Source organism: Lepidochelys olivacea (genome assembly GCF_965140295.1).
Source record: "Lepidochelys olivacea isolate rLepOli2 genome assembly, chromosome: 2".
Classification (NCBI taxonomy): Eukaryota; Metazoa; Chordata; order Testudines; family Cheloniidae; genus Lepidochelys; species Lepidochelys olivacea.
This window is the reverse complement of record NC_140412.1, coordinates 197,151,088-197,168,533: the sequence shown is the minus strand read 5'-3', so window position 1 is coordinate 197,168,533 and position 17,446 is coordinate 197,151,088. Positions and strand designations below refer to the sequence as shown.

The 17,446-nt window shown below is 43.2% G+C and overlaps 1 protein-coding gene across 2 annotated transcripts in view; it reads left to right on the top strand.

The window, feature by feature from the left end:
• RBMS3 (RNA binding motif single stranded interacting protein 3) overlaps positions 1-17,446 on the top strand; it is a gene marked incomplete at its 3' end in the record, with an annotated part of 551,834 nt that overhangs the window by 151,238 nt on the left and 383,150 nt on the right. For both annotated transcript variants that reach the window (XM_084619481.1, XM_084619480.1), the window contains exon 4: positions 1,537-1,595. In XM_084619481.1, the coding sequence (XP_084475607.1) occupies positions 1,537-1,595 (59 nt within the window). The remainder of the gene's footprint in view (positions 1-1,536; positions 1,596-17,446) is intronic.

The following is a 17,446-nucleotide window of genomic DNA, read 5'->3' as shown; positions in this document are numbered from 1 at the left end:
TAAACTGCTAATTGTAAACTACTAAAAAAAGAAAACGGGAAAGCAGCATTTTTCTTCTGCATAGTAAAGTTTCAAAGCTGTATTCAGTCAGTCAATTGTAAACTTTTGAAAGAACCACCATAACGTTTTGTTCAGAGTTCCAAACATTTCAGAGTTACAAACAACCTCCATTCCGGAAGTGTTCGTAACTCTGAGGTTCTACTGTATATTCTTAGGATATGTGCTTGCTGGTCTTTGGCTGTGACTAAAGTCCGCTGCAAATACTAGTGTAAAGAATAATGTAAGGGAGGTATACGTAAAGGCCCCAACTTTGGAATTCCTCTCTGTTTAGCAAGGCACATAAGATCACGTTTAACTTTAGGCACATGCTTAAGTGCTTTCTTGAATAAGGGCCAAAATTATTATTGCTAAAGAGAACCTTGGCTGACTGACTTAATGCCTGTGTATCTAATGTATTGTGCCCATGATCATTGTATCTGGTGGTATCACAATTCATGATGGTGGGTCATGTCTTACATGCACATCTTCCAAAATGAAAGCACACCTTGTGAGAATGTGTGTACTGTTTCTTCAAATTTGGTGGAAGAGGGTTTCGGGAAAGGTTCTAGAAGGAGCTGGGCGGTGAAATAGAGATGAAGACAGTGTAGCTTCAGGAATAATATTGTTTTTCTTTTTTCACTTAAGTCTGGTATTCAGTGATGGCAAAAAGGGGCCCTTTCTGTGATTCTTTACCGTTGTTGCATGACACAAACTATTTCCAAACTAACGAATAAATATGCATTTTCAGTCCTCTTCCATTTGAGTTAAAGACAGGCACTCACTTTATGGTCTAACTGTTGAATGCAACAAGTTGTAACTGGTCCATGAAATTAAAATTCCCTCTCAAGAGGCTGAGTCTCGTGGAAGTACTCTTAAGCTGTGCTGTTTGTTGTAGTGCCATATATGCAAACACTCATCAGCATTCAGCAAGAAAAGCCTAAAGATACAAAAGCAATTAACAAAAATTGCTTTGACTATCTAAAATGTATTAGATACCTTTTAAAAAAAAAATTCTTCCTTTGGATCTCTTTTTGTCAGCCAGCTTTATAGGGCATTTGGTGAATGGTGGGAAAGCGTCTACTCCATTCCCATTAAAAAACAAAACTTCCTTTGATGGCTTAAAGTGCAAATATACATTTAAATAAAGTTAATTTCCTTCACCAGAGAAAGATCTCTGTCTATCTGGATAGCCTACTGGCCACTCCATAACTGGCATTTTTGTTGGGAGTCTTGGTGTAGAGATCAGAGTTTGAATGGGCATGGAAAATGAACATCTCTCAGGATCTGCATTGCAGTGCAGAGAGAATGCAGGGAAGCTTGCTGTCCGTCCTCTACCTCTTCTATGGGTGAACTCCCCTCTCTCTTGTGTGTGTGTGTGTGTGTGTGTATACATATATATATATATAATAAACGGGATGGAATAGTCTGCATAGATTTAGGGTTAAATATAATAACATGCATTTTTCTTCTTTTTCTTTTCTTTTCTTTTCTCTGTAGGTATGGGAAAATTGTATCCACAAAGGCAATTCTTGACAAAAACACAAATCAGTGCAAAGGTATGTGCAAAGAGTCCTCCCGATGAGTTCGATGTCTGTTTGGCTGATTGACTGGTATTCCATCCGCCAAGGTTCGGGCTCCGACTGTGCAATCAACACAATGTACAGTATATTGCAAACATATTTAATAATGCCAGAGCTCTGAGTTGTATTTTCCAGTAACATTGCTCATTAATTTTTTTCATTAACAAACAAAATGAAAATCGCAAATCAGAACAGGTTTCAAATTGCTTCGGTAGAAAAGTAAATTACCTTCTAACCACATAGCGTTGTCTGATTTGAATGATATCATCAGTGATGCAAATTGATTTCCTATAGCAAAATGAGAAACCCTTGGGAAAACTTTCCCAAGCAAAACCTGGTTTAATTTTTCTATTCTAGAATGTCTCAGACTACATTGCTGGAAGAAGAAAATATGCACTGTGGCACAACATTGATCATAAAATTGTGACATAGTGATATGAAAATGATTTCTCTTACTCTTGGAGTTTTGCATTTTTAATTTCTCGATAATATTTCAAAATATTCTGTTTCTTTTAGTGAAATAAATGTGTACTGTGGAGATATGGTGTTTGCATGTGTCTATATCTTTCTCTAGATAGATACATACAGAGATTTCTGAGACTAGACTAATTATCTGATAAACAGTCTGAAGGTCCATCTTTTCCATGGGTGGGACTTTAACTGTTGGTTCTCACAGTGGAGTCCACTTTCCGGCAGGATAACACTGTAATTCCACAGCTAGTGAACTGTAGAATCTTTTTGCACTGATGTCTCACCGAATTTGCCTCACAAGGAGTGGATTCTGGAAGAAAGCATTTTCTATGTAGCCCTGGTAAGAAAAGGTCTATGGCATCTTAAGGTAGCAAACTAAGTGAAATATGAGGTTAGTGATGAAATAAGATGTGAAGAGGGGAAATATGGAAGGAAACTTGAGGAAAAGTGAGAAGGGACAAAATCCTGCTAGTGTTACAAAAGCGTGCTTAGTAACTGGCATATGGAGTTTCTTTCCCTATAACCCATGCAGCAGCAGTACTGGATAGCCACACAATGGTATATTAGGAAGGGGGACTGAAATTGTACCCTGACAAAACACCACAGTCCCAAAAAGGCATGGTTTGCCACCTGGTGCATGTAGTCAGGCTCTAGGACTCATTGTACACACACTATGCTGGCCTGCATATGCAAGATGGGGGGCTTGTTGCTGCTTTAAAATTAACAGCAGTGTCTATCTCATCAAACAGTCCGACAAGATGGTGCCTTATGTTCAGCACTGCACCACCGTTCCCACCAACATTTTGTTAATAACAATGGGCTATAATACAAGGAAAGGATGTGGCTGAAAAATACATATAAAAATGGGGGGGGGGGGAGAGGGTGCTGAGAGACAGAAAGAAGAGAATGGAGGGATTTAACCTTCCATTTCTGGGTTTTGGGGCTGTTTCATTTTGTCTTCTGTTATATCACAGCAATAGGTGCTATGTAATAATGAGAATTTAATAAGATTTGTTTTCACTATAGTTTACAGCAAGGAAAAAGTGAGACACATTTGTTCATGTTTTAGAGGAAAGATCTTTATGGCATGAGTAGTACAACTGAATGACCGTAAACATGGACTTATTTACAATAGATGGCATGGAAATGGCAAATATAGTAAGGATGAGCATTTTGCTTATTTAAATAATGGGTAACAGTTCGTTCCTCTTTGGCAAAACAAACTTCTTAAAGGTGCGGAAAAGAATGAGATGGCCAGTCAAGTAGGCACACCATTCTGTAATGTAGGTGGTGTACCATCAAATATAAAGGGAGTGATTATAGTAAAATCTCAGAGTGGTGGGAAGTCATCTTGCGATTTTAAGACTCAGAAACATATTTCAATGCCACTTGATATTTGGCCAAGTTACAGCAGTGAGTTTAAAAACTAAAACCTCCAAATAAAGAGTTCACATGACAGCAAAAGAAAAAGAAGATCATTTTAAGAAATTGCACAAGTATCAATGAGATTCCTCACAGATCCACTGAGACAGAGTGACAGGTTTCAGAGTAGCAGCCGTGTTAGTCTGTATTCGCAAAAAGAAAAGGAGTACTTGTGGCACCTTAGAAACTAGCAAATTTATTTGAGCATAAGCTTTCGTGAACTACAGCTCACTTCATTGGATGCATTCAGGTGTAGCTCATGAAAGCTTATGCTCAAATAAATTTGTTAGTCTCTAAGGTGCCACAAGTACTCCTTTTCTTTTTGAGACAGAATGCTCTGTCTAACTTGAAGTGTTACGTGTATCCTTTTCCAACAATGAGGAAAACAGATTGAATTTTGGTTTGATTTATTCTTCAAACATTCCTCTGCCTGTAAAAATTCACTCGCACCATGTTAAGGACTAGTGTTATCAAAACATTTTTTTTTTCTGGTGAGAATTAAACAGTCGGATCCAAGAAAACATATATTCCAAGATAGTTCACTAGGGAAACCTTTTGACGTAATCTTTCATTTCAAGATTGTTCTTCTTGGGTAGCATACACACTGAGGCATAGCAGCAGCAACAATCACTCTGTAATAGAACAGTATATTAAAAAAAACAAGCACAGTCATGACAAAGTGGCCAAAAATCACTGAACAAAACAGGGAACAATCCAATATGGAGCGTAATGAAAAATGGACATGATTCATACAGATATTCAAACACAAAAGCCTGATGACACCTAATGTACAAGTTGGAGAATTTTTGCTGTTTTTGCTTTTCCTTCCATGCATTTGCCTTCTGGGTCTAGCGTATTTGCTGATTTTAAAAGTCGGGGAAAATTCTGTAAGAGAAACATTAATCTTAAATGCATAGACTCTTCCCTTTGCAGGGTTTTTTCCTCCAACTGGCTTGCCTTTGATAGGCTTACATGTTTAGAGCAGAGGGAATGAGTAATGGATGTTTCACAGTACAGTTTCCATACCTCATAGCAATGGAATACAGAACAGTTATTCTGCCAAATATACAAGCCCATTCCTTAATGTATGAATTTCTGTTATCTGCATCTGCCCTTGCAGACTCTTTAATGGTGTGCATGCAGATTTACTTCCTAGTTTACTCAGGAGCTCACATTGTCTTGGGCATTTCATCAGCACCTTAAAAGATGAGCCATGGGAGAATGACCAGAGGTCTTAATTCCTACCTATGAGGATCATTCAGTTTTATGAAATAAAAACCATGAAATGCAGTAGCTTCTAGAAGACAGACACTTCAACCTTACAGACTTCATTTTACAGAATAGAGGGAGTACTGCCTTGATTTAATGAGTGGCAGTGTTTTGTCTTTTGGAGGGAAATTTATCTAACTTGATGAGGGAAACCACAGAGACTTCATAAGTAATTGTCCTACTTCACTGAAACTTCTTTCTTTTCCAGAAACCTATTGCTAGATACTACTTATTCATATTTAAAAGGCAAAAGTTTGGGTTACAAACGTGCTTTCATTAGGGTTTCTTAAAGTTTAAGGTCAGAAGGGAACATCTCGTCTGCCCTCCTGTATATCACAGGTCATTCAGCTACAGCCAGTTACCTCTGTATTGAGCCCAAGATTCAAAGCCCACTGAGCCTTTTCGTATATGAATTTATCTTTCTTTGTGTATAGAAAAGGGTGACCTTGTTGCCCTAGCCACAGGGCTGCTACAAGAGTAGAGAGGCAATGAGCAGGAAGTGATATGGTGATGCCAACTACCTCTGTACTGATATTGGTTTGTCTTGTCTTAAATTTAAGTAAGTGGGACTATTCATGTGCTTAAGTACCCGCATGAACCGAAACCTAATGTAAACGAGGTGCTTGGATGCGCTGGTAACCACACCCTTAGAAGCATCTGGATAGGTATGTATGTAATATATTGTGTATATCTGTAAACCTGAGACAGTAACCTATTTTACAGCTGGACTCTGAAGATTAATGCTCTTACATCACTTTGAAAATATGTATTGCTGTAGCTATGCTTTGTATTTATTAATTATTATTGTGTTATCATATTTAAAGTGAAGGAGTTTGGCTCAGAATAGCAACATGGAGCAGGCCCATGTGAAATCATATTCTAGTGAAGAAAGCATCTAAGCTCTGTGGACAGCTCTTTAGACAATACATTTTATTTATTGGGAATAGCACAAACTGAAATAAGTGTGCTCTGTTAGTTATGATTCTCAGAACTGCCATTCTGAGAGAGAGAGAGAGAGAAGAAAAAAAAATCGAGCAAAGTGGTTCTGTGCTTGTTCGCTGACTGTAAACTCCACACACTGGGAGAGCATGCTGAGCATGAATGGGGGGGGGAAGGCTCTCATGGACAGGAAATAATTTGTAACACACATTTATTTAATTTTGAAACCACATGCTTATATAAAAAATTAGAATCTCCTGTTTTAGATTACTGGATACATAATGAATGTGCAAAAAGAAAAGGAGCACTTGTGGCACCTTAGAGACTAACAAATTTATCTGAGCATAAGCTTTCGTGAGCTACAGCTCACTTCATCGGATGCATTCAGTGGAAAATACAGTGGGGAGATTTATATACATAGAGAACATGAAACAATGGGTGTTACCATACACACTGTAAGGAGAGTTATTACTTAAGGTGAGTTATTACCAGCAAAGGGTGGGGGGGGCAGAACCTTTTGTAGTGATAATCAAGGTGGGCCATTTCCAGCAGTTGACAAGAACGTCTGAGGAACAGTGCGGGGTGGGAGGGAGGAATGAACATGGGAAAATAGTTTTACTTTGTGTAGTGACCCATCCACTCCCAGTCTCTATTCAAGCCTAAGTTAATTGTATCCAGTTTGCAAATTAATTCCAATTCAGCAGTCTCTCGTTGGAGTCTGTTTTTGAAGTTTTTTTGTTGAAGAATTGCCACTTTTAGGTCTGTAATCGAGTGACCAAAGAGATTGAAGTGTTCTCCGACTGGTTTTTGACTGTTATAATTCTTAACGTCTGATTTGTGTCCATTTATTCTTTTATGTAGAGACTGTCCAGTTTGGCCAATGTACATGGCAGAGGGGCATTGCTGGCAGATGATGGCATATATCACATTGGTAGAGGTTCAGGTGAATGAGACTCTGATGGTGTGGCTGATGTGATTAGGCCCTATGATGGTGTCCCCTGAATAGATATGTGGACACAGTTGGCATCGGGCTTTGTTGCAAGGATAGGTTCCTGGGTTAGTGGTTCTGTTGTGTGGTGTGTGTAGTTGCTGGTGAGTATTTGTTTCAGGTTGGGGGGCTGTCTGTAAGCAAGGACTGTCCTGTCTCCCAAGATCTGTGAGAGTGATGGGTCATCCTTCAGGATAGGTTGTAGATCCTTGATGATGCATTGGAGAGGTTTTAGTTGGGGGCTGAAGGTGATGGCTAGTGACGTTCTGTTATTTTCTTTGTTGGGCCTGTCCTGTAGTAGGTGACTTCTGGGTACTCTTCTGGCTCTGTCAATCTGTTTCTTCACTTCAGCAAGTGGGTATTGTAGTTGTAAGAACACTTGATAGAGATCTTGTAGGTGTTTGTCTCTGTCGGAGGGGTTGGAGCAAATGCGGATGTATCGTAGAGCTTGGCTGTAGACAATGGATCGTGTGGTGTGGTCTGGATAAAAGCTGGAGGCACGTAGGTAGGAATAGCGGTCGGTAGGTTTCCGGTATAGGGTGGTGTTTATGTGACCATCGCTTATTAGCACCATAGTGTCCAGGAAGTGGATCTCTTGTGTGGACTGGTCCAGGCTGAGGTTGATGGTGGGATGGAAATGGTTGAAATCATGGTGGAATTCCTCAAGGGCTTCTTTTCCATGGGTCCAGATGACGAAGATGTCATCAATGTAGCACAAGTAGAGTAGGGGCATTAGGGGATGAGAGCTGAGGAAGCGTTGTTCTAAGTTAGCCATAAAAATGTTGGCATACTGTGGGGCCATGTGGGTACCCATAGCAGTGCCGCTGATTTGAAGGTATACATTGTCCCTAAATGTGAAATTGTTATGTGTGAGGACAAAGTCACAAAGTTCAGCCACCAGGTTTGTCGTGACATTACTGTTCCTGACGGCTTGTAGTCCATCTTTGTGTGGAATGTTGGTGTAGAGGGCTTCTACATCCATAGTGACCAGGATGGTGTTTTCAGGAAGATCACCGATGGATTGTAGTTTCCTCAGGAAGTCAGTGATGTCTCAAAGATAGCTGGGAGTGCTGGTAGCATAGGGCCTGAGGAGGGAGTCTACATAGCCAGACAATCCTGCTGTCGGGGTGCCAATGCCTGAGATGATGAGGCGTTCAGGATTTTCAGGTTTATGGATCTTGGGTAGCAGATAGAATACCCCAGGTCGGAGTTCCAGGGGTGTGTCTGTGCGGATTTGTTCTTGTGCTTTTTCAGGGAGTTTCTTGAGCAAATGGTGTAGTTTCTTTTGGTAACCCTCAGTGGGATCAGAGGGTAATGGTTTGTAGAAAGTGGTGTTGGAGAGCTGCCTAGCAGCCTCTTGTTCATATTCCGACCTATTCATGAGGACGACAACACCTCCTTTGTCAGCCTTTTTGATTATGATGTCAGGGTTGTTTTGAGGCTGTGGAAGGCATTGTGTTCTGCATGGCTGAGGTTATGGGGCAAGTGATGCTGCTTTTCCACAATTTCAGTCCGTGCACGTCAGCGGAAGCACTCTATGTAGAAGTCCAGTCTGCTGTTTCGACCTTCAGGAGGAGTCCACCCAGAATCCTTCTTTTTGTAGTGTTGGTAGGAAGGTCTCTGTGGGTTAGTAAGTTGTTCAGAGGTGTGTTGGAAATATTCCTTGAGTCGGAGATGTCAAAAATAGGATTCTAGGTCCCCAGAGAACTGTATCATGCTCGTGGGGGTGGAGGGGCAGAAGGAGAGGCCCCGAGATAGGACAGATTCTTCTGCTGGGCTAAGAGTATAGTTGGATAGATTAACAATATTGCTGGGTGGGTTAAGGGAACCACTGTTGTGGCCCCTTGTGGCATGTAGTAGTTTAGATTGTTTAGTGTCCTTTTTCTTTTGTAGAGAAGCAAAGTGTGTGTTGTAAAAACTTCATGAAAAATCTCGTACAGATACAGACAGACATCATCTTCCTTTCCAAATGCAAAAGATGGACATCATACCAAAAGGACTAAAGGTAAAAAATCCATTACAATCTACATACCACACAGACTATGCTGACAGCTTGTGCCCCACGCTGTCAAAGAAACTGCGGAACCAATTGATCAACATCCTCTAGAGCAAACAGGGAAAAATTAAGAATGAGCTCTGAAAACTGGATACTCTCATAAAAAACCAACCTTCCACACAAAGTTCCTCGTGGCTGGACTTTACAAAAAGTAGACAAGCCATTTACAACACACACTTTGACCCACTCCCCCCCCCCCCCGCTCTCCTGCTGGTGATAGCTCACCTTAAGTGATCACTGTCGTTACAGTGTGTATGGTAACACCCATTTTTTCATGTTCTCTATGTATATAAATCTCCCCACTGTATTTTCCACTGAATGCATCCGACGAAGTGAGCTGTAGCTCACGAAAGCTTATGCTCAAATAAATTTGTTACTCTCTAAGGTGCCACAAGTACTCCTTTTCTTTTTGCAAACACAGACTAACACGGCTGCTACTCTGAAACCTGTCATAATGAATGTGATGATTTTATAGTCCTAGTTTTTTTAAAAAAAATGTTCCATGCCATCAGTGAGATAAGAATCTACATGTTGTTAAAATGTAGGGATATGTAGCATTTTAATGTTGGGGTTTTCATGAAAGTGAGGGGTGTGACAGGGCTGGCTAGAGGATGAGCGTTGGAAGGCATGCTGCAAGCTTCTCTGCACAGCTCTGCCATTCCATCTCAGTTCTCACGTGTGGCAGCCCTTGCTTACTCAGTCTTAGGCCTCTTGAGCAGAGACTGCAAATTATGCTGAGATGTGCCAAGCTTTTTAGGCAAGAAAGGATAGAAGTCCTAGAGTTGGAAGGACACTGTATTAATCAACTGTGTAACCAAGTTCAACCATATTACTGATAGTTTTCCTTGTATCGTATGACAAATTTTATATTGTACACACTATTTTTTATAAAACCCAGTTCTGTCAACCCCAAAAATGCAGATTGGCTTAAAAATGAGGAGGGTTTTTTTTGTTAAATAATACGTTTTGGGTTCTTATTTGTCTTCTGATTTCTCAGCCTCGGGGGTACACTCTTCTCAAGCTTTTCTTCCCAACCATGGGGGATAGAAACTTTGTTTCATTCATGTAATCACATGAATCTGGGTGCCTCATCTCTAAGAAACACACCAAATACTTGCAATTAAATCACAAGAATTGGCAGCTCTGAAAACCGTACTGGTCTACTCTAAATGAAACAGTGGTAAATATTTTCCTTGAATGAAAACAGTTCCTGGCATCCAGCTATATTATTTGAAGCCCAAGAGTGTGCAAAGCTGAAGGCAATATTTTATTACTATTGCCCTTGAACCAAATTGGTATCAAGATAAATAAACTGTTGGTCTGCTTTTTCAAACGATCTTAGCATGCTGAGCTCTCCTTGATTTTAGTATTCGGTAGCTCTGAAAATCAGATTCTCTGTCTATCTTTATCCTCCCTGAACATGTATGTGTGTCATTACGCACTGTGGATGCTCAAGACCTGACTACCCAATACTGGCTGCAATATTTATGTGATATAAGGCCTTAAAAATGCCCATTGAAGTTAATGGCAGTCTTTCTGTTGACTACACTTTGCTTTGAAGTAGGCCCATAAACCCTAATACAGGATAGTCAATTATTTTTGTTCAAGGTCCAGATTTCTTGGTTAAGGTATAGTCAAGGTGCAGACTCCAAAGAAAATAATGATAATATGTAAATAAAAAGATTTCAGGGTCCATTCAAAAGCATCTGGCCGTCCGGATTTGGCCTGTGGGCTGCCTGTTGATGACCCCGTCCTAATACAACTCCACAAGTTTGACTATTTAACAGTAACCTAGGTGATTTGCAAATGGGATCTGACTGAGTATGCCCTAGCTGGGTTAATTAACTTGGAGATGAGAGAGAAGAGATAGGTGGAGTAATGTCATTTATTGGACCAACATCTGTTGGTGGAAGGTGCATGCTTTGAGAATTGTTCTTCAGGGCTGGGCCAAAAAAAGAAGCTGGCCCAATAAAATATATTACCTAACCTACCTTGTCTCTCTCATCTCTTGGGACCAAGACAGCTACTACAACACTGCAGATAACTTGGAGATGGCAGTTTCATATTTGTACATTTATAAACGCTTCCAAAGTTATTGCTAATGGAACTAAAATGGGTTTCATGAATAGTTCTGAACTTCTTACTGTACCTACATGATGGCAGCGTTGGTTGTTTTCATCCCATTGCAAAGACTTTGATGGAGAGACACCCTCCAACATGTCTGCAAAGTATTACTTCTCATTTGTTGCAGCTCATGCCAGATTACAATTCTTGACTGTATTTAAAGTCTGTCCTGTTTTAAGTCAATCCTGTCAAATTTGTGTATTCAGTTTAAGGTCAAGTCTTCAAGAGAGAGGAAACGCCGCCTTAATTAGTTCTCCAGACTCTCTTATTTAAATAATTTTTTTGCCGTTTAGGAGAATATTTCCTGGGTCATTATCCCTTCATAAATTAACTGATAAATGACCTAAAAAGTGTTTTCCATAAGGACCCCAAGATGCTCAAGTATGCTGTGGTGTATAATTTTATCCTTGATTACATCAGCTTTTTAATTTGTTGAATACCAGTTCCAGAATTTGTAAACCCAAATCATTGGTGAATAAACCAATCATTTATCATCTTGTCATAGATGTTAAAAATCAATTTTTGGTTCGTATTTTATACACTGGTCCATATAACCCTCAGTCAGTCTCCTGGTGTTCATTTCAAAAAGGTTTTGGCAAAGAGTAATCTTTCTGTATGTCTTCTGGTCTCAAGAGTGATTTGTAAACATTTGCTTTGTCCCATAGGCTGTTAGCAGAAGTCTTAAAGAGGATTTTTTTCAATACTAGTTCATGATGAGGTGGGTTAAAATCTTCTGACACTACAATGGCTTTTTCCCCATCCCACAGAATCAATTTGCTTAGCTTGGACTTTCTGTTATGATCCTTTCTCATGGCATGTTGCTGGATACCATGGCTTATATAAAAACCTATTTATCTGATCTGTGGTTACTTGAAGCAGGTCATGCCTCCCAATATCAATGCTCATTTGCTTATCCTAAACCCATTTCTTCCAAAGGTTTTGGATGTTTCTAAAAACTGCAACAAAATACTGTTATGCTGTGGAAGCAGAACCCTGTTGTTCCATAAGGGGCCATGGTCAGCATTGCTCAATTTCTACTACTTAGCTTGCTTTTACCACCTTTGTCCTGTTTATTTTGCTCTGGTACATATATTTCATTAGATGGTTTATATGTGTGCCAGAATCCCCGTACATGCTTGATATAAAGTGACAGTTTGCTAACAAACTGTACTGACAGACGCTTACTGAATTATAATTACTCAACGGGAACCATCCTGAATCAGCATCAGTTAATTACAGAATAGCTCGATCTCACTTTTATGCTATTCCGACAATCAGAAAAGTAATCATTTTCCATTTTTTTCAATTAATACATTTTCCTGACTTGTTTATAACATTGGAGCTATTTTAGTCAAGTGAATTAAATAAATGTTCTCTTTCTCAGTGGGTAATAAACAGAAAGTAAAGCACTAATAGGCATTCCATCCAGGCCACCATTTTAATTAGAACTGGTGTACTCTAACTGTTTGGGGCTTCATGCTCAGAGATGACATGGCCATTTTTTGATAACTGCATATAACTGCCTGAGGATGTATATGGGGAATGAGGGAAAAAAACCGTAACCTTTGGCAGCAAAAACTTACATCTCTATGCCGGGAGCAAAAGAACCACTCCATCAGCTCAGCCAGTACAAAGAGGTAAACAGTGTTAATACTCTCATGTATTAATAGCGATAAGGGCCAGTTGTGCTAAACCCAGAACAAACATTAGTAAAAGACAGCCCTCCTCAAAAGTGCTTACAGTCTGGGGCCTCAATTATCAAAAAACTGGTGTGCATGCTTAACTTGATGCACTATGAGTCATGCCACTGACTTGAATGGGACTACTCACAGTGCATCAAGTTAAGCACACACACACACAAATCTTTGCGGGATTGGGGCCTAGATTATAACAGGATATAATGAGTTGAAGAATCAAATTTAGGGAGAGGTGGAGGATGAGTTGACAGTAAAGCAAGCACATTTTAGCACAATCAGCGTTAGTCACAGCTTGCCACCTGCTTTGCCATTATGCAGTGGGTGAAATTCACCCTTCTGCAGAGGGCCCATGTGATGTGTATGCATTGCTTAAGGCCCACTTAAGCCTTATTGTGTTGTTTCGGTGGCATTTAAGTGGTGCATAGGCCTGGTGTGACTTAAAAATTCTGAGGTGTGTGGTTTTTTTATATAATATGTTTTGAATTCTTTTTGTTTGCCTTCTCATTTCTGAGCCTTTGTTATGCTTGGGTCACCTTCTCAAGCTAAATCAACTCTAAATCTAAACTGAAAGGGATTTCATGCTCATGATTCAGCTTTGTTAACTACAGAATGAAAATTGGTGGGTGAAGTAATATTGAAGCAAGGACTGGGGTTTCATCTCTTCTGAATTCGAGCCTTAGGGCCTTGTAAATAGCTGTTCATACTAATTAGTGTTAAGTAGTTGTTAAGTGTAGTTAGAAGTTAGAGTCCCAGTGGGGGCATGCCCCGGTCTCTGGGGTTTAAGACCTATGCGGACTGTAACAGGTCTATGCCTGTAAGTGACCCCCACAGCAGCTGCCCGAAGTGCTTGGGTGAATCACATGTGAAGGACAAGTGTCATATTTTTAAAAATTTTCGACCCAGGGCTCAGAAAGTGTGGGATATTCGTTTGTGGGCTTTCCTCATTTAGGGGCTGCCCTTCATCTGTTTTCTGAGCAGTCCCGCCAAGACTCAACTCCTAGTACTTTGTCGTCGGTATGCAGCACACCCCAGGCACAGGGCTTTGCCCAGCACCGCTCCTGGGCACTGGTGCCCAAAAGAAAACAAAGAAGCGTGGCTCTCTGGTACTGGGCAAGAAAGGCCATGGGGAATTGGGCAAAGGACCCAGTTTGGGCCGCCCGACCACTTTGGAGCCAGGTGGATGTGCCTCCCCAGTTGGGGCCCTTAGCTCCTTCAAGGATCCACCACTGACTCCTGGGAGTGGTGTGGGACCCAAACTTGTGGCGGCATCAACGCCTTCCCAAGCTCCCCCAGCTCTGAGAGAGCAGAGGCTCTGCTGGCACCACAGGAAGCAGCAAAGGCTCCCTACGAGGGCAAGCCAGCCGCTAAGACCCTTTAGGAGCACTGGAGCGCCACCGATCCCCAAAGCCAAGGAAGTATTCTTTGCCTCTGCGCTGCAGATCTCCGGCATCGCAGCCCAGATCCTGGAGCCCAGGGGCTCGCTTTCGGTCATTGGCACCATGTTCAAGGTCCCTGCCATCTCAATGTGGATCACTTAGGGGGCAGCGCCGGTCTCCATACCACCAGCACCGTTCGCCCTCCTGCCGGTTGTCCTCTTGGTACAGATCTTCGTCGCCTGCACTGTTGCAATTCTGGTCCCCCCGGCGCCAGCACCAGTCCCCTTGATACCAGCACCAATCCTCCCACTCCAAGCACTGGTCTCCGGCGGCGACAGTCAGCAGGCTGACACAGGTGGTCACCAGAAGGGGATTCCTCCAGCATGGAAGGGCAGTTTAGCCCTTCGCCAAGATTCCACGGGTTCAGTTGGGCACCTGAGGTTGCGTTGATGTCTACAGCGCTGCCTTGGCAGCATGGTCAGTGGCCAGTGCAATGGCTTTATTGGAGTGCATGGGTCATGCTGCTGATGCCCCCTTCTCAGCTCTCATCTTCTGCTACCTCAGAGCAATAGCCGACGGTACCAAAAGCACCAGGCTCAGTGCATGAAACGCACTCAGAGGTCGGGGTAGAGGAGACAGCACCCACACCAACCCCCCCCCATTCCCCATGGGGGATAATGCCCTGGGGCCTCTCCCAGCAGTACAGTCGTAATCCTCATCCCCAGACAAGGCAGTCGCGGGACCTTTGAGGGTCAGCCGCCAGACGATTTTAAAGAACACCATGCCCTGCTTCAATGGGTGGCTGTGAACTTGGGCCTAGAGGTGGAGGAAATGGCCAAGGAGGCAGTCACTTTGTTCAGTGTGCTGTCATCCTCTACCCCTGCCCGTGTTGCACTACCATTGCATGACGGGATACTGAAAATTGCCCAAGACCCTCTGGCAAACCCTGTCATCCATCCCTACCACCTTCAAAAGGTCCAAAAAGAAGTACTTCGTCCTGGCCAAAGGGTTTGAGTACCTTTATACCCACCCGCCTATGGGTTCACTGGTTGTCTATGTGACCAACGAGAAGGACAAGCAGGGGCACACCAGTTCAACTCCCAAAAATAAAGAGGCCAAAAGACTCTGCCTTTTTGGGAGAAAAAAATTATTTGACAGCTGGCCTGCAATTCCAGGTGGCGAACCACCTGGCCCTTGGGCAGGTACAATTTTAACTTATGGGACTTCCTCCGTAAGTTTAAGGAGTCCCTCCCGCAGGGTTTGGCCCAGGAATTTGGACACCTGGTGGAGGAGGGTATCGTGGCAGCTAAGTGCTCCCTCCAAATGGCGTGGGACGTGGTGGACTCGGCAGCTAGGGTAGACACGCCAACGATGGTCATGAGGTACAGCTCCTGGTTCAGACTGCTGGCCTCTCCCAAGAGATGCAGACCTCAATCCAGAACCTCTCATTCGATGGGAATTGACTCTTTTTGGAGTAGATGGATGTGAGGCTGCATGGGTTAAAGGACACTCCAGCCACCCTTCGCTCACTGGGCATGCATATGTTGCAGTCTGCATGGAAGCACTTCCAGCCACCCCCGTCACTAAGGCCTTGGCAGCCTCGTCGGGGTGTGCAAGGAGAAAGGATAGAGACACAAGCTTTAATTGTCACCACCTTTCCTCCTTCTGCTCCCCTGTGCAGCCCGATCCGGCAAAGTATCCTGGGGAACGGAAGAGCTCATTTTGAAAGTGTGCTTGAGAGTGGTGCCCCAGTTAGTTCCCTGGATCCACCTTGTTCTTTCTTCGACTGCCTTCATCTCTACCGTTCGGCCTGGGCATGGGTCACCTTGGACCACTGGGTACTGGGCATAGTATCTCAAGGCTATACCCTTAAATTTTCGGATGCCCCTCCCTATCAACTCCCTCTTCCCTGTCCCTCTCAGGGACTTGGACTCTTATCACGAGCAACTCCTCATTCAACAGGTTGAGAGTCTCCTGCACCTGGGTTTGGTGAAGGAGGTCCCTCAAGACATGAAGGAAAAAGGGTTCTGTTCCTGCTACTTCCTAATCCAAAAAGCAAAAGGGGACCTCAGACACATTCTGGACCTGCGTCGCCTCACAAGTCTCTCAGAAAGTTGAAGTTTTGCATGGTCTCCCTGGCCTCCATCATCCCCTCCCTGGATCCGGGAGACTGGTACTCCACCCTCGACTTGAAGGACACTTATTTCCATATTCCAAGGTCACAGACGTTTCCTCCGTTTCATAGTGGATGGGCGCCATTTTCAATTCATGGCACTGCTCTTTGGCCTCTCTTTGGCCCCAAGGGTGTTCACAAAGTGTATGGCACCAGTGGCTGCTTACCTGAGATGTCAAGGAGTCCAGGTCTTCCCATAGCTTAATGACTGGCTCATCTAGGGCAGGTCTCAGGAGCAAGTGCAGAGGAGCCTCGATATGGTGTGTTCCATCTGCCACAACCTGGGCCCGTTAATAAATGAGAAAAAATCCACCTTAATGCCAGTCCAGCAAATAGAGTTCATTGGGGCAGTTCTCGACTCCATGCAAGCCAGAGCCTTCCTTCTGGAAGAATGTTTTCAGGCAATGTCGGTCCTGATCTCCCATGTAAAGAGCCACTCACTCATCACAGCTCATACCTGCATACGGTTGTTGGGCTACATGGCCGGGTGTACATACGTGGTCAGTGATGCCCAGATCCATCTCTGTCATCTGCAAGTGTGGCTGGCTTCGGTCTACGTCCCCAACAGGCATGACCTAGATCTGGTAGTCAGGGTGCTGGATCACATCTGGTAATACCTGGATGGGTAGTTAGACCCCAGGTGTTGGAGGGAGTTCAACTTCGCAACCCCATCCCCAGCACTGACCCTGGTCTCCAATGCTTCAGACATGGGCTGGAGAGCCCACCTGGGTGACCTAAGCACCCAGGGCTGCTGGTTGTGGGACAACCTGGCCCTCCAGGTCAATATCAGGGAGCTCAGACCTGTTCGCCTGGCCTGCCAGGCTTTCTTGCCCCACCTTAAGGGCAAGGTGGTGCAGATCCTGACGTACAATATCGGCACAATGTATTACATCAATAGGTAGGGTGGAGTCAGGTCATTGGCCCTTTGTCAAGAAGCTCTTCACCTTAGGGATTTTTGTGTGCAGCATGCCATTTATCTGATTGCCGCACACCTGCCCAGAACCAGGAAAATCTTAGCAGATCAGTTCAGCAGGACCTTCTCGTCTTGCCACAAGTGTGCTGACCATCTCCATGGAGCGACCTATCTTCCAGAGGTGGGGGACTCCCCAGGTGGACCTGTTTGCGTCCAGGCAGAACAGGATATGCCACGTGTTGTGTTGGATCCAGGGGATGGACAGGGCCCCACATCAGATGCCATTCTCATCCCGTGGTCAGGGGCGCTGAAGTATGCCTTTCCGCCAGGGCTGTTAATTTATAGGGTCCTTGGGAAGATCAAGCAGCATAGGGCGAAGATTATCCTAATAGCCCTCAC